Here is a 17,769-nt window from a genome sequence, read left to right as displayed (position 1 = left end):
ACTTTTTGACTCTATGACTTTACCTAGACAGTTCATATAAATTGAATTATATAACAGTTAGCCTTTTTGATATGGCTTCTTTCACACAGTATAATGTTTTCAAGGTTTATATACAGTGTAGTATATGTATTGGTACTTCACTCCTTTATAATGGTCAAATAATATTCCACTGTATGGTTTTACTTAACAATGTTTAATTTTCCATCTTTCTTTTATCTTATCATTATATTCTACTTGAGAAAGCATGTGTGTGTGAGCAGAGGAGAGGGAGAGAGAAGGAGAGAGAGGGAGGGAGAGGAAGGGAGAGAGAGAGGAAGGGAGAGAGAGAGACAGGGAGAGGGAGAGACAGGGAGAGAGAGAGGGAGGGGGAGGGGGGGAGGGAGAGAGAGAGAAACAGGCTCCATGCTCAGCACAGACCCTGATGCAGGGCTTGATCCCACAACCGTGGGATCATGACCCAAGCTGAAATCAACCGACTGAGCCACCTAGGCATCCCTCTTCTTATTTACCTGTATTTATTATCCTAAATGCAATGTTCATTTTCATTTACCTACATGCTTAATATCATTTTAATCTAAAAAGATTTTCTGCTTGTATGCCACAGAAAATGTTTTTCAAGTTGTCATGCCAGATAGAACAATACTAAGCGTACCAACTCATAGTAAAAGAAGTTAATGTTATGTATCCATCAAAAATTGTAGAACCATTATTTAATTACATGGAAAAAAATCCAAATTTATTAAACTTAAAAATCAAGTAATCAAGCAACATGTATAACATGAAGAGAAAAAGATACATCAAAAATTTAACGTGATTATTTCGAAATGTTGAGATTATGAATAAGTTTTTCCTTTGAGTTTATTTTCTACAACATATACAATACACATGCAATAATAATTATAAACTCATGTTTATAAATTTTATCAAACTATTCCTTCAAATGACTATTTTTTAAGAACTTATTTGTGAAATTTCCTTTTTTTTTTTTTTTTTAAGCCTATTTTGAGAGAGAGAGAGCAAGCACACCAGCAGGGGACAGACAGAAAGAGAGGGGGAGAGAGAGAATCCCAAGCAGGCTCTGCACTGTCACTGTGGAGCCTGATGCAGGGCTCAAGCTCACAAACTGTAAGATTATGACCTGAGCAGAAACCAAGAATCGAATGCTCAACTGATTGAGCCACCTAGGTGCGCCTCAAATGATCATTTTTATTTTTTATTTTATTTTTTTCGGTGTTTATTTATTTTTGAAGACAGAGACAGAGCATGAGTGGGGGAGGGGCAGAGAGAGAGGGAGACACAGAATCCAAAGCAGGCTCCAGGCTCTGAGCTGTCAGCACAGAGCCCAACGTGGGGCATTAACCCACAAACCATGAGACCAAGCCCTAAGCAAAGTCAGGCACTTAACCAACTGAGCCACCGAAGGTGCCCCACAAATGATCATTTTTAAAAGAAAGCTGCTTTGTTTTTGTTTTTGAGGTGTTTTTTCATAAAACTCAATTACTGAAAGCATGTAATACAATACAATTTGTAATAAATTTATAAAATTATACAATCATCATCACAATCCAATTTTAGAGTATTTCTATTACCCAATATTCCCTTGAACCTGTTCAAACAACTAACTTTACCTGAGCTAGAAAAGCAGCATATCTCAGGGGGTTTGCCTGAATGAAGCTTCCAATGGTAATTTTGAGAGTCAAACAAAATGTTCCTGGATAACTGACTTTGGTGGTCCACTGTTGAGGCAAGACTTCTTCTTTTCCTTTCCTTTAAATCTCTACTGGTCAACTTGCCATTTTGAATATTTATTGCAGCTTGTCAATCATTTCATTCTATCTCAGATATCATGACTTAACGAAATGGAATAACTACTGATTCAAATTTGATTAATCTAGAAAACTGGCTCAGGGAGTTACAATTACTTAAGTCTAAATTCAGTGCACAGTGAATTACTCTGCTAGCAGAAGATGACAAAGGAAAAAGCCAATCGTATAATAGGATAAAGTTCGCCTCATACAAATGACTTACCTCAGAAAAAAACCCACTATATTTTGATGACGGGCTTTCTGTCTGTGAAGAACCAGAATCACTGGAGTTAAGCAAGTATGTTCGACTATCATGGCGTAATTTTTCAGGCAGGTGACCTGCACAAGCCAGTTCGTTTTCTTTATTTGCCATGTCACAGCCCCCACTTCTAGGGGACTGTTTTTTTCTATAACAAGGATTTGGAAAAGGATGATGCGCTTTCTTTCTGCGATAGATCACTTTACGTAGTTTATCTGGGCTTTTCACAGCTTGTCCAACTGTTCTGTAAAAAGAATTGATTTTTTTAAAATGAAAAAGAACCACATGAAAACCTTTACAACTTTTTAAGCAGAAAGATTCAATAGGCCACATTTTGTGATTACAATCCACTAAAATTAGAAGAAAATAGAATAAAAAAAAAATCTTAACTCTTAGATTGACGAGGAAAATAAAAGGAAATTACAAACCATCTAGAAAGCAATGAAAAAAATAATACTTTATACCAAATGAAACTGAAAAGGCATAATAACTAGATGCTTTTAAAATGAAATATTACAGGGGTGCCTGGGTGGCTCAGTTGGTTAAGCGTCCGACTTTGGCTATGGTCTCGTGGTTCTTGAGTTCGAGCCCTGTGTGGGGCTCTGTGCTGACGGGTCAGAGCCTGGAGCCTGCTTTGGATTCTGTGTCCCCTCTCTCTCTGCCCCTCCCTGACTCGCGCTCTGTCCTCTCTCTCTCTCAAAAATAAATAACATTAAAAAAAAAGGTTTTTTTTTAATGAAATATTACAAAGAAAAATAATAAAATGAAATATTAGTTTGAATTGTGCAAATCTGAAATATATTTTAATGTATTATAAAAAAGAATACTTACTCTGATTAAACTTAAGTATATTTAATTTGTTTAAATAAGATGAAACACAATACAGCAAATCTCACAGTTCTGCATGGTGATTCTCAAACGTTTTGGCCTTGGGATGCCTTCCAACTCTTAAAATTATTGAAGTTTCAAAAGAATGTTTTTATGTGGCCAATATCTACTGATATTTACTGTATCAGACTCTAAAATTGAGAATACTTATTGATTCATTTAAGAAATAATAAGCTTGTCACATGTTAACACCAGAGTATTTTGCAAAAGAAAAATCCTATCTTTTCCAAAACAAAACAAAATATAGTAAGAAGAATGGCACTGTTCTTTCTATTTGCTCAAAATCGTTAATATCTGGCCTAACAGAAGACAGCTGGATTCTCATATCCAACTCTGCATTCAGTCTCCAGTGGTATCAAATATGAAAACTACTGTACACTGGTAAGAGTATAAAAATGAAAATGATGAATTAATGTTATTGTTATGAATATAGTTTTGACTTCACAAATTCCCTGAAAGGGCTTCAGGGAACCCCACTGTTATCGGATCACATTTTGAGAACCAGTAGTTTACTAGAAAGTGCCTTTAGAGAATGAATGCCATTTTCACTACTTTCTGCTGTATGACCCTGAACTAATCACAAATCTTTAGTTTTTCTCATCAACTGTTAGGGGCAATGATACCTCTCTAGTAGGATTGCTGTAAGGATTAGAGATATTACTGATGTGTTTTGCACAGTGACTGGCACAAAGGAGCTGTTTGACAATAGTCACTTATAACAATAGAAGAGAAGAATTAATGCTTTCCCTATTTTCACTATTACCCAGCTTTCAACATTTCTGTTTCCCACAAACTTTAAAGAAGCTCTTACCTATTTATGTAAGCAGCCAAGTGTTTTGGAGATTTCTTAACCTGAAAAATAAAAGTAGATATAGTTATTAACAGCATAATAAAGTTCTTTTGTGAAGCTATGTAAACTTTGTGATTGATATCAACAAATCTGAAATCTAATAGTTAAATTTTCCAGATTAAAGTTGTAGTCTCAATTTTAGTTACAATACTCTATGTAGGTATATTTGACAAAGCAACATACTCATCTCCCTATTTTCTAGGTCACTAGTCATATATTATATTTGCATGGTACTTAAAGTACACTGACTTTTAATATCATTTAAAAGAAATTCTATCAGTATGAATGAGCCTTGCAGTGGTGAACCAAAAGCACCTCTGGGATTCCTCTTTAAAATTAAACTACCATATTTAAATGATATCTTATCAAAAATAGCATACTGTCCATAAAGTTTTTACAGCTTTTGGAATATAAACAATTTTCAGTATTTCATTAATTCTACCTAATTCTGGGAGACTAAGCAAATGGTCACCTTTCTGTTGTTTAAATAGTTTAATCAAAACTATCCATAGACTTAACAGTGTAAACTATCTGATGTACTGAATGACAACGTCTCCCCAGAATTCATGTTGAAATCCTAATGCCCAAAATGAATGATATTAGGAGGTGGGGCCTTTGGGAGGCGATTAGGTCATGAGGTGTCATCCTAATGAAAGGGATTAGAGGCCTTGTAAAAGAGACCCCCGAGAGCTCTTTTGCCCCTTCTACCATGTGAAGACAGCAGACAAGATAGACAACTATGAACCAGGAAATGAGCTCTAACCAGATACCAAATCAGCTGGGGCCTTTGTCTTGGAATTCCCAGTCTCCACAACTGTGAGAATTAACTTTCCACTGTTGATAAGTCATCTCGTCTATGGTATTATGCTATAGCACCATGAACAGATTAAGATACTCTCTCACCCATTTCCTAGAAACCATGCACTTACCTCCTTCATGTTCTTATTAGTAAAATTAGAGATCCTTTTTCTAGGAAGATCAGTGGAATGATCCTCAATATTATTACAAAAGGTTCGTTTTTTAACATTGTGGGCCTCAGTTGCCATAATCTCTTAAATACCTAAACAACAAAACAAAAATAATAAATAGAAAATACAAAAAGCAAAAGAGCCTGATCATTTCCTTAACAGACACATAAAAATACAACACTATGTAAAAGAGGTTTATGAGTAAAGCAGAGGACATGGTTCTAATTTATACACTTTTTAACCTTAAACAGAGGAAACACAAGGCAGGGCATTCCAGGAAATTAGGCTCTTTCTGTCCTCATTCTTTAGTTGCAGCTAGTAAACAATAATATGGCATATATTTTTTGTCAATGCAACATGTCAATCTCCACATTTGCCCTATCACTAGTCATATATTAAATTTAAATTTATAGGTTATGAAATCAGGTCTATATAGTAAGTATCAATGACATCCAAATGTATAGATGTCTAGTTTTAGAATCAAAATCAGTGGGTCAAATACAACTATAAGCAGCCAGAGGAATAAAAATCAAACTATATATATATATATATATATATATATATATATATATATATATATATATATCTGACTTGTTTTATGTCTAATCCTTAAATTTTTCTTTCATTCTTACAGTTAGGTCTCCAGAGCTTTCCTCTCCCTTTGAAAAGCCATTCCACTATTTCTCAGTTCTTCAATTATATCCAAAGAGGGGGAGGAAATAGAGGCTATTACTTCCTATATGTAACAGAATAAATTACTGATTTCCTGACTTGCACCCAGGTTTCACATAAGAAATTTATTTCAGCCCATGACCTGAATACAAGTTCTTCCCTTCTCCTTTTTTCAACATTTACTGAACATTCACTATATATGCCAGGCCCTGGAATTAATGTAGATGATGGACCAGAGATGCTGTTCTCAAGGATCACTTGGGAAGCTTTTAGAAAACATATCTTTCTGGGCCTTAATTTCAGACTGTATGTAACTCAGCAGGTCTCTGGAGTGAAGCCCAAAGCAATTATATTTCTAAAAAAGCTCCACAGCATTTCTGATGCACCTCTTAGAAGAAAATCTGCCTTAGACAATTTTCCAAAAATACGCACAAACATACAAAAATGTGCAAATAATTTCAGGGTGTTCTATGATCTCCTGCCACTAATCCCTGGGCATCCCTTCTACCTGTAATCTCAGATTAAAAAACCTCTAGGATGTGAGGCGCCTGGGTGCCCCAGTTGGCTGAGCGTCCGACTTCGGCTCAGGTCATGATCTCACAGTTTGTGGCTTTGAGCTCCGCGTCAGGCTCTGTGCTGACGGCTCAGAGCCTGGAGCCTGCTTCGAATTCTGTGTCTCCTCCTCTCTCTGCCCCTCTCCTGCTTGCGCTCTCTCTCTCTCTCTCTCTCAATAATAAATAAACATTAAAAAAATATTTTTAAAAACCTCTACGATGAGACTTTTTAAAAAAATAAATAATTGCAGTAACACGATAAACACCCTGACAGGACACTCATGTGAGGCAGCAAAGCTTCCCTGAGGAGAGACTTAAAGGATAAATAGCACATTGAAAAAATAGCATGAACAGAACTGAAAGGCATGAAGCAACACGGTTTGTTTGGCAATCTCTTAAGTAGATGCATGTGACTGGAGCTTAGGCTGGAGGTGGGTTGCAGCAGAGTGAAAAATGAGGCTGGAGAGACAGAAGCTAGATCATAAAGGATCTTTCGTACAAGGTAGAGATACTTATTAAAGATAATGGACTAAACATAGGCAATTATTTCTACCCTTCCCTGAAACCCCATTACAATGATAGTAAAGGATTTTTAAAGGCATAAAACTCATAATGACAAAGAGGAGTCGAGTCGATGGCAACAACATTTTGAAAACTGCAAAGCAGTTTTCAGACCTGACAAAGCCAAACCCTAAATCAGCAATGAGTAAAGGTTTAAAGCGGAATCCCCCAAAGGTTTAGGAGTTGGCAATATTGAGGACCTCAAGAAGTGAGGATAAATGCAGGCTTAAGAATAAGTAGAATGATTGAATATCCATTTAAGAAACATTTAGATCCCTAGATCCCTTTCCCAGTTCCAATAAAAGTTTTACAGTACAGAAAATTTAAAACAGAGTCCCTGGGATAGGAAATACCAAGCAGAAATGAAGGAGAAGAATATATTGTAATAGGGAATCAAGTGAAAGTTTACATACTAAATACTGAGATCTAACGTTTCTACCATTTGCCTCTCGCAGCCAGCCTTATACACTGCAGGAGGAGTGCAGAAAATCCTTCTTTGGGAAACTCTCATCAAGCCCAGAGGAAAACACACATACCTGCACAATCACACATCTAAAAATACTGACATCAGTTTTGGTCAAAGTCCCCAAAGAACTGTTTTACATCTTGATTATGGTGGTAGTTACCTGCCAAAACTAACAGAACTATGCACTAAAAAGGATGAATTTTTATCTTATGTAAATTATATCAACAAACTCAACTATCAGAAACCCTCAAGAGACAAGAACAAACTGCATACATGAAACACAAATGAGACAGAAAACAAACCAACAAAGAAATTAAAATTTAATTTGGAAATTTAAAATAGGGTAAAATAAGATAGCAAAAAAAAAAAAATCAACAGAAAGTTGGAAAAGAAACTTGAGGGTATCTCCTGGAATATAGGAAAAACATAGGTAAGATTGGCTTAGAGGAAGCAACACCCAAATAAATGGAATTTTAGAAAGAGTACAGAGAAAACAAAGAAGAAATCAAAGATATAACTGAAAATTGTATAGAATTGAAGGACATGTATTTCCACATTGAAAAACACAATGAGGTCCATCATGGGCCATGAAAATAGACCTACAAGGCACATAACTGTCACATTTCATGGCACTAGAAAAGCTGAAAACATGAAGCAAGCAAGCAAACAAACAAACAGTAAACCCTAAAACCCCAATCAGGTCACACATTATCATGACATAAAACAATGCCTTCAAAATTCTTAAGGAACCTAAGATTTATAACTAGCCAAATTACCAATTTAGTATAACAGAGATATCTTCAGACATTCAGAATTCCAAAAACATTCTTTGCAGTAGCAATAAGAGAAGTGAAAAACAAAAATTAGAAATATAAGAAATGGAAATCCAACAGGAAAGAGGAGAAGGGAATTCCCAGGATGGTTATGAAGGAAGATTCCAGGATGAGTGAAGGCTGTGCACAAGGAGTAGAGGACAACCACTGAAGCAGGAGAGCAGGCTAAGGGAAGACGTTTCTACATAAATGAAATAAAACGTGGTGCTCATGAAAGAAGAGATGGAGGTAACTGAAGGAGGGTCACAAGGCAATGGCACATTTGCCAAGTTAAAAGAATTGTCAACCCAGCATCCTATGTGCCGAGGAAATCCTTCATGAATGAAGGGGAAACCAAGACATTCTCGGGTAAAAGGAAGTTAAAGAAGAAATCTTAGGACATCAGAAAGACAAAAAGAAAATGGTAAACATGTTTGATGGTTGAAGCAAAAACTATACAATCTGATGTGGTTCAAAATAGACAGAGAGGAAATATTTAAGATAATTAAACTGTAAGGGGTGCCTGGGTTCCTTAGTCAGTTGGGCGTCCAACTTCAGCTCAGGGCATGATCTCACGGTTTGTGAGTTTGAGCCCTACATCATGCTCTACAGCTGGCAGTGTGGAGCCTGCTTGGGATTCTCTCTCTCTCTGTCCTTCCCCTGCTCTGGCTGTCTCTGTCTCTCTCAATAAATAAACTTAAAAATAAATAAATAAATGGCCTGCTTCAAAAAATAAATAAAGATAAATTCAAAAAATTTTTAGGGGCTCCTGTGTGGCTCAGTCGGTTGAGTGTCTGACTTTGGCTCAGGTCATGATCTCAAGGTTTGTGAGTTCAAGCCCTGCGTCGGGCTCTGTGCTGACAGCTCAGAGCCTGGAGCCTGCTTTGGATTCTGGGTTTCCATCTCTCTCTGCCCCTCCCCCACTTGTGCTCTGTGTCTCTCTATCAAAAACAAATAAATGTAAAAAAACAAACAAAAAAAACAAAAAAAATTTTTTTAATCTTAAGAAAGAAAAAAAAAGAAATCTTAAATATGTGTGTACCAAAGAAGACAGTTGAAAAATACATGAAGCAAAAACTGAAAGGGGCTGAAAGGAGAAACAGGAAATTCCACAATAATCTTAGAGATTTCAATATCTCCTCCAGATAACTGATGGAACAAACAGACAAATTCAACAAGGCTGTAAGACAAAACCATCAACCAGCAGGATAAAATCAACAATGACAAAAAACTCCACCCAACAACAGCAGAACAAGGACATGCCATTTTAACTAATGATGCAAGTTACAACCACAATGACATACTATTTCACAACTATGAGAAGGGCTATAATAAAAATGACATATAATAACAAATGTTGAGAAAGATATGGAGAAACTGGAACCCTTACATTATTGTAGGAATGTAAAATGGTATAGTAACTCTGGAAAATAGTTTGGCAGTTTCTTGAAATGTTAAATATGGATTTACCATATGATCCAGCAAATCTACCCCTACATATTTACTCATGAAAAATGAAAGTTTATGTCTACACAAAGACCTGTATGCAAATGTTGATAAAAACACTATTCAGAATAGCTAAAAAGTAGAAACAACCCATGGGGCACCTGGGTGGCTAATTTGGTTAAGTGTCTGACTCTTGATTTTGGCTTACATCATGACCTCACAGTTTGTGAGTTTGACCCCACGTCAGGTTCTGTGCTAACACAGCATGGAGCCTGCCTGGGATTCTCTCCCCCTCTCTCTGCTCCTCCCCAGGTTATGCACCCACGCACAGCCTCTCTCTCTCTCTCTCAAAATAAATAAATTTTTAAAAATGTTTTTAAAGACTGGAAACAATCCAAATGTCTACCAACTGGTGAATGGAAAAACAAAATGTGCTCTGTTGGGAATACTACTCAACAATAAAAATGAAAATAATACATGCTATACAATATGTATGAACATGACAGTTAAGTGAAAGAAGACAAACACAAGAGATATTATGTAATTTCATTGATATGAAATATCCATAAAAATAAAGAGCACAGACAGAAAGTAGATTAATGGTTGCCTAGGGCTGAGGTAGGAGTGAGAATAACTGCAAATGGACACAATGCTTCTTTGGGAGCGACGGTGACAATGGAATGTTCTAAAAATAGATTGTAGTCGATAACTGTAAAATTCTGCATATACTCAAAATCAGTGAACTCTATATTTAAAACAGGTGCATTTTATGGTATATAAGTTATAGTTCAATAAAGCTTTAACAAGTAAATTATCAAGGGGCGCCTGGGTGGTTCGGTTGCTTAAGCATCCCACTTCAGCTCAGGTCATGATCTTGTGGTTCACGAGTTCAAGCCCCGTGTTGGGCTCTGTGCTGCCAGCTCAGAGCCTGGAACCTGCTTCCGATTCTGTGTCTCACCCTCTCTGCCCCTCCCCTGCTCATGCTCTGTCTTTCTCTGTCTCTCAATACTAAATAAACGTTAAAAAAAATTTAAAAAAATACACTATCAAAAGTGTAATTGGGGGCGCCTGGGTGGCGCAGTAGGTTGAGCGTCCGACTTCAGCCAGGTCACGATCTCGCGGTCCGGGAGTTGGAGCCCCGCGTCGGGCTCTGGGCTGATGGCTCAGAGCCTGGAGCCTGTTTCCGATTCTGTGTCTCCCTCTCTCTCTGCCCCTCCCCCGTTCATGCTCTGTCTCTCTCTGTCCCAAAAATAAGTAAACGTTAAAAAATAAAAATAAAAAAAAAAGTGTAATTGGTAAAGTTTCGTTACAAAGGATTTTTACACTACAGAGTCCATTTTGCTTTACATCGGATACATTTGCTATTACCCTTCTTGGGCAATAATGTAAGATTATCCTTTCCCCTCCAGAGCATTTCATAGTGCTACTAAAACAGTTTAAAGTGGGGCACCTGGGTGGCTCAGTCAGTTAAGTGTCTGACTTTGGCTCAGGTCATTATCTCACAGTTTGTGAGTTCGAGTCCCACGTCAGGCTCTGTGCTGACAGCCTGGGATTCTGTGTCTCCCTCTCTCTCTCTGCCCCTCCCCTGCTCACACTCTGCCTCTGTCTTTCAAAAAATAAATGCATGTTAAAAATTTTTTTTCAGATAAAAAGACGGTTTAAAGCAATTGTTGAGGCTCCTAGGTGTTCCCACAGTGCTATTTGCTAATATACAAAAAGAATAATCTGAAATAAAATTAAGAGTGGATGAAGACCATGATTACAGAAACCAGAAAGGATAATCTTTTAATTCAAAAGGAATAAAATGAAACAAGGCCTAAAGGGAATGAAAGCGAGGGTTAGAAGATACTGAGACTGAAATACTAACTTTACCCATAATTGTTCTGAACATTGGATATGGTGCATATTTTCTTAAATAAAGATAAAACAGTGATTGTTATGGGTATTTTCTTGAGAAGATAGAACAAACTCTGGTAGAAGGAGTTGGAGGGTTGAATTCCCCTCATACAGTAGTTATCTCTTATCGGAAAGATGAAAAGGGATCTATTCATCTACAATGGCTGCCAAATTAAGAGATTAAACAGCTCTATGTGTTCACATACTCCCTACCTACTCACAACGATGAGAAAAACTCATCATACAGGAATGAAACGTGAGAAAAACTCATCATACAAGAATGAAACACGTCTGGACTCTTGACTCTAATAACTTCTTACAGCTCAAGATCAAATTAATTCAAGCTTTCTTTTTACATCAATACACCACAGTATATCAATTACTTACAATGTATTTAACTCTGCAATATCACTAGGCAATTTCATTCCTCTTCTTAAAAAGCAAAGCATGGTTGTGAACAAAGAATTACAATAATTAATATTCTTGGTATCAAGTATTCTCCTCCAATCACTACCAGACTTCCTCTCACAAAGGGCTTGACTTCAACCCCAAGTCATGAGGTTGAAAACTGTTTATAACCATTATCATATAATAATAAGATACACAAATAAAAAATAAAGAGATTTTAGAATTTAAAGCTTCAGCCTAACTTTTTTTTTTTTTAAACCCAGGAGATCAAGTAACCCAAAGACGCTAGGCTAGTGACAGAGTGTAGGGCATAAAATCCATGCCATTCCACATCTTTATTTTCATTAACTGAATGCAACGCATTCCTAACCACATGAGAGTCAACACTTTGAATCTTGAACAGGCAAACAAGCAAATAAGATGGTAGTACTAATTCTTCTGAGGAGCCAAGAGAGAGACAAATGAACATAAACCAAAACGGAGTCTTACTTCCCATCCTTTCCTTACCCTGTAAGGGTAAGCTTTTCTTCTCTCTTCTAAGTCCCACCAGGGGATTTACAGGGCTCAAAGAAAACTCACAGGTTTCTTTTCAACGTTTATTTATTTTTGGGACAGAGAGAGACAGAGCATGAACGGGGGAGGGGCAGAGAGAGAGGGAGTCACAGAATCGGAAGCAAGCTCCAGGCTCTGAGCCATCAGCCCAGAGCCCGACGCGGGGCTCGAACTCACGGACCGCGAGATCGTGACCTGGCTGAAGTCGGACGCTTAACCGACTGCGCCACCCAGGCGCCCCTCACAGGTTTCTTAATAAGACAGCAGCCACACATAAAAATAAACGGGAAGGATGAACATGGGCTTTTTTCTTCAAAATTTCAACAAAGGGGAGAGGAATAGAAGGTAAAGATGAGATTTTTCTGGTACAATCTTAAGGACCTGGGGATATAGATTCCCTCCACCTAAATTCAGCTACCGGGCACTCAATAACTGCTTTGGTATCTGCAGCACAAACATTTCAAAATGAAATTTGGATCAGGTTTAAAAACAAGGTGATAAAAAGGTAATTGATAATGCTAAGGTTGATCCAAATGGGATCAGGGTCTACAACGGAATATTAAAAACACTACTTCCAAAGAATGTTTTGTGAGTGGAAGAAGGTTAAAAAAATAATGGCATTGGGGTGCCTGGGTGGCTCAGTCAGTTCAGTGTCCAACTTCGGCCCAGTTTGTAATCTTGCGTTTCATGAGTTCGAGCCCCATATCAGGCTCTGTGCTGAGAGGTTAGGGAGTGTAGCCTGCTTCAGATTCTCTGTCTCCCTCTCTCTGCCACTCCCCAACTCAAGCTCTCTCTCTCTCAAAAATAAATAAAAACATTAAAAAAATTGAAGAAAAAAAGACAAAAAAGGAATGGCATTACAAAAAGCAGGTTAAAAAAAATAAACGTGTAGTGTAATCCCGTTTTTTTTTTAATTTATTTTATTTATTTTTTTGTAGTTTCATTTTTTATTTTAAAAAATTTACATCCAAATTAGTTAGGATACAGTGCAACAATGATTTCAGGAGTATATTCCTTAGTGCCCCTTACCCATCTAATCCACCCCCCCTCCCACAGCCCCTCCAGTAACCTGCAGTTTGTTCTCCATATTTATGAGTCTTTTCTGTTTTGTCCCCCTCCCTGTTTTTATATTATTTTTACTTCTCTTCCCTTATGTTCATGTGTTTTGTCTCTTAAAGTCCTCATATGAGTGAAGTCATATGATTTTTGTCTTTCTCTGACTAATTTTGCTTAGCATAATACCCTCCAGTTCCATCCACGTAGTTGCAAATGGCAAGATTTCATTCTTTTTGATTGCTGAGTAATACTCCATTGTATATATATACCACATCTTCTTTACCCTTTCATCCATTGATGGACATTTGGGCGGTTTCCATATTTTGGCTATTGTTGATAGTGTTGCTATAAACATGGGGATGCACGTGTCCCTTGGAAACAGCACACCTGTATCCTGTGGATAAATGCCTAATAGTGTAATTACTGGGTCGTAGGGTAGTTCTATTTTTAGTTTTTTGAGGAACCTCCATTCTGTTTTCCAGAGTGGCTGCACCATCTTGCATTCTCATAATCCTGGTTTTTCAAAAGCTGTGTGTGTGTGTGTGTGTGTGTGTGTGTGTTTAAATGATCAATGTATTCATAAGAACTCTACCAAACCACTAACAAAAGTTACTTATTGCTAGTGAAATTACAGGTGATTTTTCCCCTTCATTTACAGGGTTCTCTACTTTCTTCAAGGAACATGAATTATTTCATAATTTGAATAAATATTTTAACTTAATGAGGTCACTGTCTTATAAAAGCAGCTTAACTGTACAACTCCCTTACAGTAAAAGAGTGAAAAAGGTATAAATACCAAAACAGAGAGGTAACATTTCATCGGAAAGATCTATTTTAACTTCTCTAAAATTAGGGCAATGCTATCTAATTTTCTCAGTTCTTGCTTTCTCACCTCATTTGGGACTTAGCTTCCCCCCCTCCCCACCCCCCATATCTTCAGTTTCTCCCTTTGAACTCATTCCTCCCCTTCTGCTTTCAAACATGCTCAGGTTTCCTCTATCAACTCCTATACCCTTTCTCTATTTCTCTTTCCTGCCAAATTTCTACAATGAGTGCTTTTTAGTTTCCATTTTCTCTTTAACCCTTTATAACCTTGATTTTGTCCTCTCATTTGAAAAAAATTACATCTTCAAAGTCACTTGAAGCTTATAAGGGAGCCTTTTATAACACTGATGACGCTCATATCAAGGTCAGCCCAGCCAAGTCTAAAGACTTCTGCTCATTCTTCCTCACCATTTAGCTTCTTCATCCCTTCACTGTACCCCCAATACACACACACACACACACACACACACACACACACACAATTTTTCTATTCATAGGACAAAGCACTACAGTACCTTGACTTTCTTTGCTCCCTTACTAACCCTTTTGGTTCCTTTTCCTTCAACAACTCTTTTATCTCTACACTAAAATTGGAAAGAAAAAGAAAAAAAGAAAAAAACCATGTTTTCACGGCTTCAGCTATTTCTCTAAACCCAGTCTCTCCTTTAACTCCTATTTATTTGGCTTCCTGATCTGGCATTGATTGGTCCATGTCAACACATCTAAAACAAACCTCTTCAGTCTCTTCCAATGTCAAACCAACTAACTGCCCTGCCTAGCTACCACATGCCTAGCTGGCATCAAACTACTCCCAAATAAAAACCTAGGATTTATTTTGATTCTCTCTCCTTTCTTCTAACGGATTACTAAGTCTTCTTGAATCTTTCTTCAAAATATTTCATGGATCCATTCTGACCTTACTTTGTCCACTGTCAGCTCTATCACTTCAAGCCTAAATTACCATAACAATTATTTGACTTTCCTGTCACCCTCCCTTCCTGGTCCCTGCAAAACATTCTTTACAACCTACAGTGTTCATGGCAAAATCCCCATATCTCCAGTAGTTTCTTACTGTTTACTACAGGATTTCCTGAATTATGTTTAAAGTATCCACATAGATTTAATAGATGTTTTACTCTGTTCACATAAGTCTGGATAAGCTGCATATTAAATTATTTCTGGGAATTATTTAAATACATTAACAAGGCTCTGAGAAGCCTGTATAATCTTATTTCACTCCGCTTCCCAAACTTGGCCACCATCCTACTTTTTAAAATGTTGATACATATAAAATTTGAAAGATGCAGATGTTCCAAGGAACATAATTTGTGGAATTGATTTACTACACCCAAAACTAAACTATTTATCTAAATGTTGAAGACTTTCATAATTGGGTACCACATTATTAAAGATTAATAATTTCTTTTTAACTAGAAAGAGAAAAGAGCAAAATGCTCCCCACTTTTTTTTTTTTTAATATGGTGGGAACGGAGGTTTTTGTTGAGGGACAGAAGTTCCATTGCAATGGTGTTAATCAAATAACAATTATCATTAAAAAATAATAGGTAGCCTTTAGTACAAGCTTACCATATGCTACCCATAGGCATTGCAGATATCATATTATGCCCTTTTAATAGATGATGAAACTGAGGCACAAGAAGATTACATAATTTGTCCAAAGTCAAACAGCAAAAAAAATGGTAAGAGTTGGGACTGGAATTGAGGCCTTCTGCCACCACTGCCTCCATTCTTAACTAACACACTGTACTGCACCTCAAGTAACAGGAGAGATTAATGGTGAATATGTAGATAAGACAATGCAGGTTTTATCACTTTCTAGCTCATGATTTTTGGCAGGTCATTTATTCTATTCTGAATCTGTTTTTTCAAATGCAAAATGGGGATGCTGTTGAGATCAAAATGATATTACATGTAAGTAATTACTGCTATTATCACAATAGTTCTAAAAAATATAAATATATACAATTCTGGTATTTTGGAAGGCAAATCTGACAACAATGCAGAGCAAGTAAACTATGATCGTATCATATCACCCATATAATTTATCAACCAAACCAGGACATATTTGAGAATGAAAGGAAATACTATTAAAAATTATGCTGGGTCTTTCATCCATTTTGAATTTATTTTTGTGTATGGTATAAAAAGTGGTCCAGTTTCATTTTTCTGCATGTCACCGTCCAGTTTTCCAGCACCATTTGCTAAAGAGACTGCCTTTTTTCCACTGGATACTCTTTCCTGCTTCATCGAAGATTAGTTGGCTGGTGGGTCCATTTCTGGGTTCTCTATTCTATTCCACTGATCTATGTGTCTATTTTTGTGCCAATACCATACTGTCTTGATGATTACAGCTTTGTAATACAGTTTAAAGTCCGCAATTGTGATGCCTCCAGCTTTGGTTTTCTTTTTTTAAAAAAAAATTTTTTTTTTCAACGTTTTTATTTATTTTTGGGACAGAGAGAGACAGAGCATGAACGGGGGAGGGGCAGAGAGAGAGGGAGACACAGAATCGAAAACAGGCTCCAGGCTCTGAGCCATCAGCCCAGAGCCCGACGCGGGGCTCGAACTCACGGACCGCGAGATCGTGACCTGGCTGAAGTCGGATGCTTAACCGACTGCGCCACCCAGGCGCCCCGAGCTTTGGTTTTCTTTTTCAACATTACTTTGGCTATGTGAGGTCTTTTCTCGTTCCATACAAATTTCATGATTGTTTGTTCTAGCTCTGTGAAGAATGCTGGATGACCCAGCAATTGCACTACAAAGAATATATCCAAAGGATACAAAAATGCTGATTTGATGGGGCATATGCACCCCAATGTTTATAGCAGCACTATCAACAATAGCCACATTATGAAAAGAGCCCAAATGTCCATCGACTGATGAATGGACAAAGAGATGTGGTATATACATACAATGGAATACTACTCAGTGATGAAAAAGAATGAAATCTTGACATTTGAAACAATGTGGATGGAACCAGAGCGCATTATGCTAAGTGAAATAAGTCAGTCAGAGAAAGGCAGATATCATGATTTCACTCATGTGTGGAATCTGAAAAACACAACAGATGAACATAAGGGAAGGGAAGGAAAAATGTGATAAAAAGAGAGAGGAAGGCAAACCATAAGAGACTCTTTATGTACAGAGAACAAACTGAGGGTTGCTGGAGGTGAGGTGGGTGGGGGGAAGGTTTAAATGGGTGATGGGCATTAAAGAGGGCACTTTTCAGGATGAGTAGTGGGTGTCATATAACAGATGAATCACTGGATTCTATTCCTGAAGCCAAGACTATACTATATGTTAACTAACTTTAAAATAAATTTAGAAAAAATTATGCTGGGTCAACAGGCATAAACCAAGTTTGTCAAACAAATTGGGATATATGGTCACCCACCTTAGTTAAAAGGTTTACATTCCTAGACTGAATTTTCTGTAGTTCCATAAAAATTATCAACTACTCAGCAATAAAAAGAAACAGGTTACTAATATACATGACAACATGAATATGTCTCAATCCCATTATGCTAAATGAGAGATGTGAGACTCCAAACAGCATACACCATACAACTTCATTTTACGATATTCTCCAAAAGGCAAAATTATAGGGAAAGAAAAATAGCAACTGTTGCCAGTCTCGAAGAAGGGAGAAGTTGACCACAAAAGGACAAGAGGGAACTTTCTGTAAGGAGGGACATGTTCTATTTCTTTTTTTTTTTTTTTTTAAAGTTTA

General features: G+C 37.1%; 1 protein-coding gene across 3 annotated transcripts in view; it reads right to left on the bottom strand.

Annotated features, from left to right (window-relative positions):
* KATNBL1 (katanin regulatory subunit B1 like 1) overlaps positions 1–17,769 on the bottom strand; it is a 60,783-nt gene that overhangs the window by 9,738 nt on the left and 33,276 nt on the right. For all 3 annotated transcript variants that reach the window (XM_040492199.1, XM_040492198.1, XM_040492197.1), the window contains 3 exons: positions 4,732–4,862; positions 3,764–3,804; positions 2,029–2,308 (listed from right to left, as the gene is read on the bottom strand). In XM_040492199.1, coding sequence (XP_040348133.1) covers positions 2,029–2,308; positions 3,764–3,804; positions 4,732–4,848 — 438 coding nt within the window. In that variant the 5' untranslated portion in view covers positions 4,849–4,862. The remainder of the gene's footprint in view (positions 1–2,028; positions 2,309–3,763; positions 3,805–4,731; positions 4,863–17,769) is intronic.

Source organism: Herpailurus yagouaroundi, unplaced genomic scaffold, assembly GCF_014898765.1.
Source record: "Herpailurus yagouaroundi ecotype Mexico unplaced genomic scaffold, PumYag 184, whole genome shotgun sequence".
Lineage (NCBI taxonomy): Eukaryota > Metazoa > Chordata > Mammalia > Carnivora > Felidae > Herpailurus > Herpailurus yagouaroundi.
The sequence above is the reverse complement of the archived record's forward strand: the minus strand, read 5'-3'. Positions and strand labels throughout refer to the sequence as shown.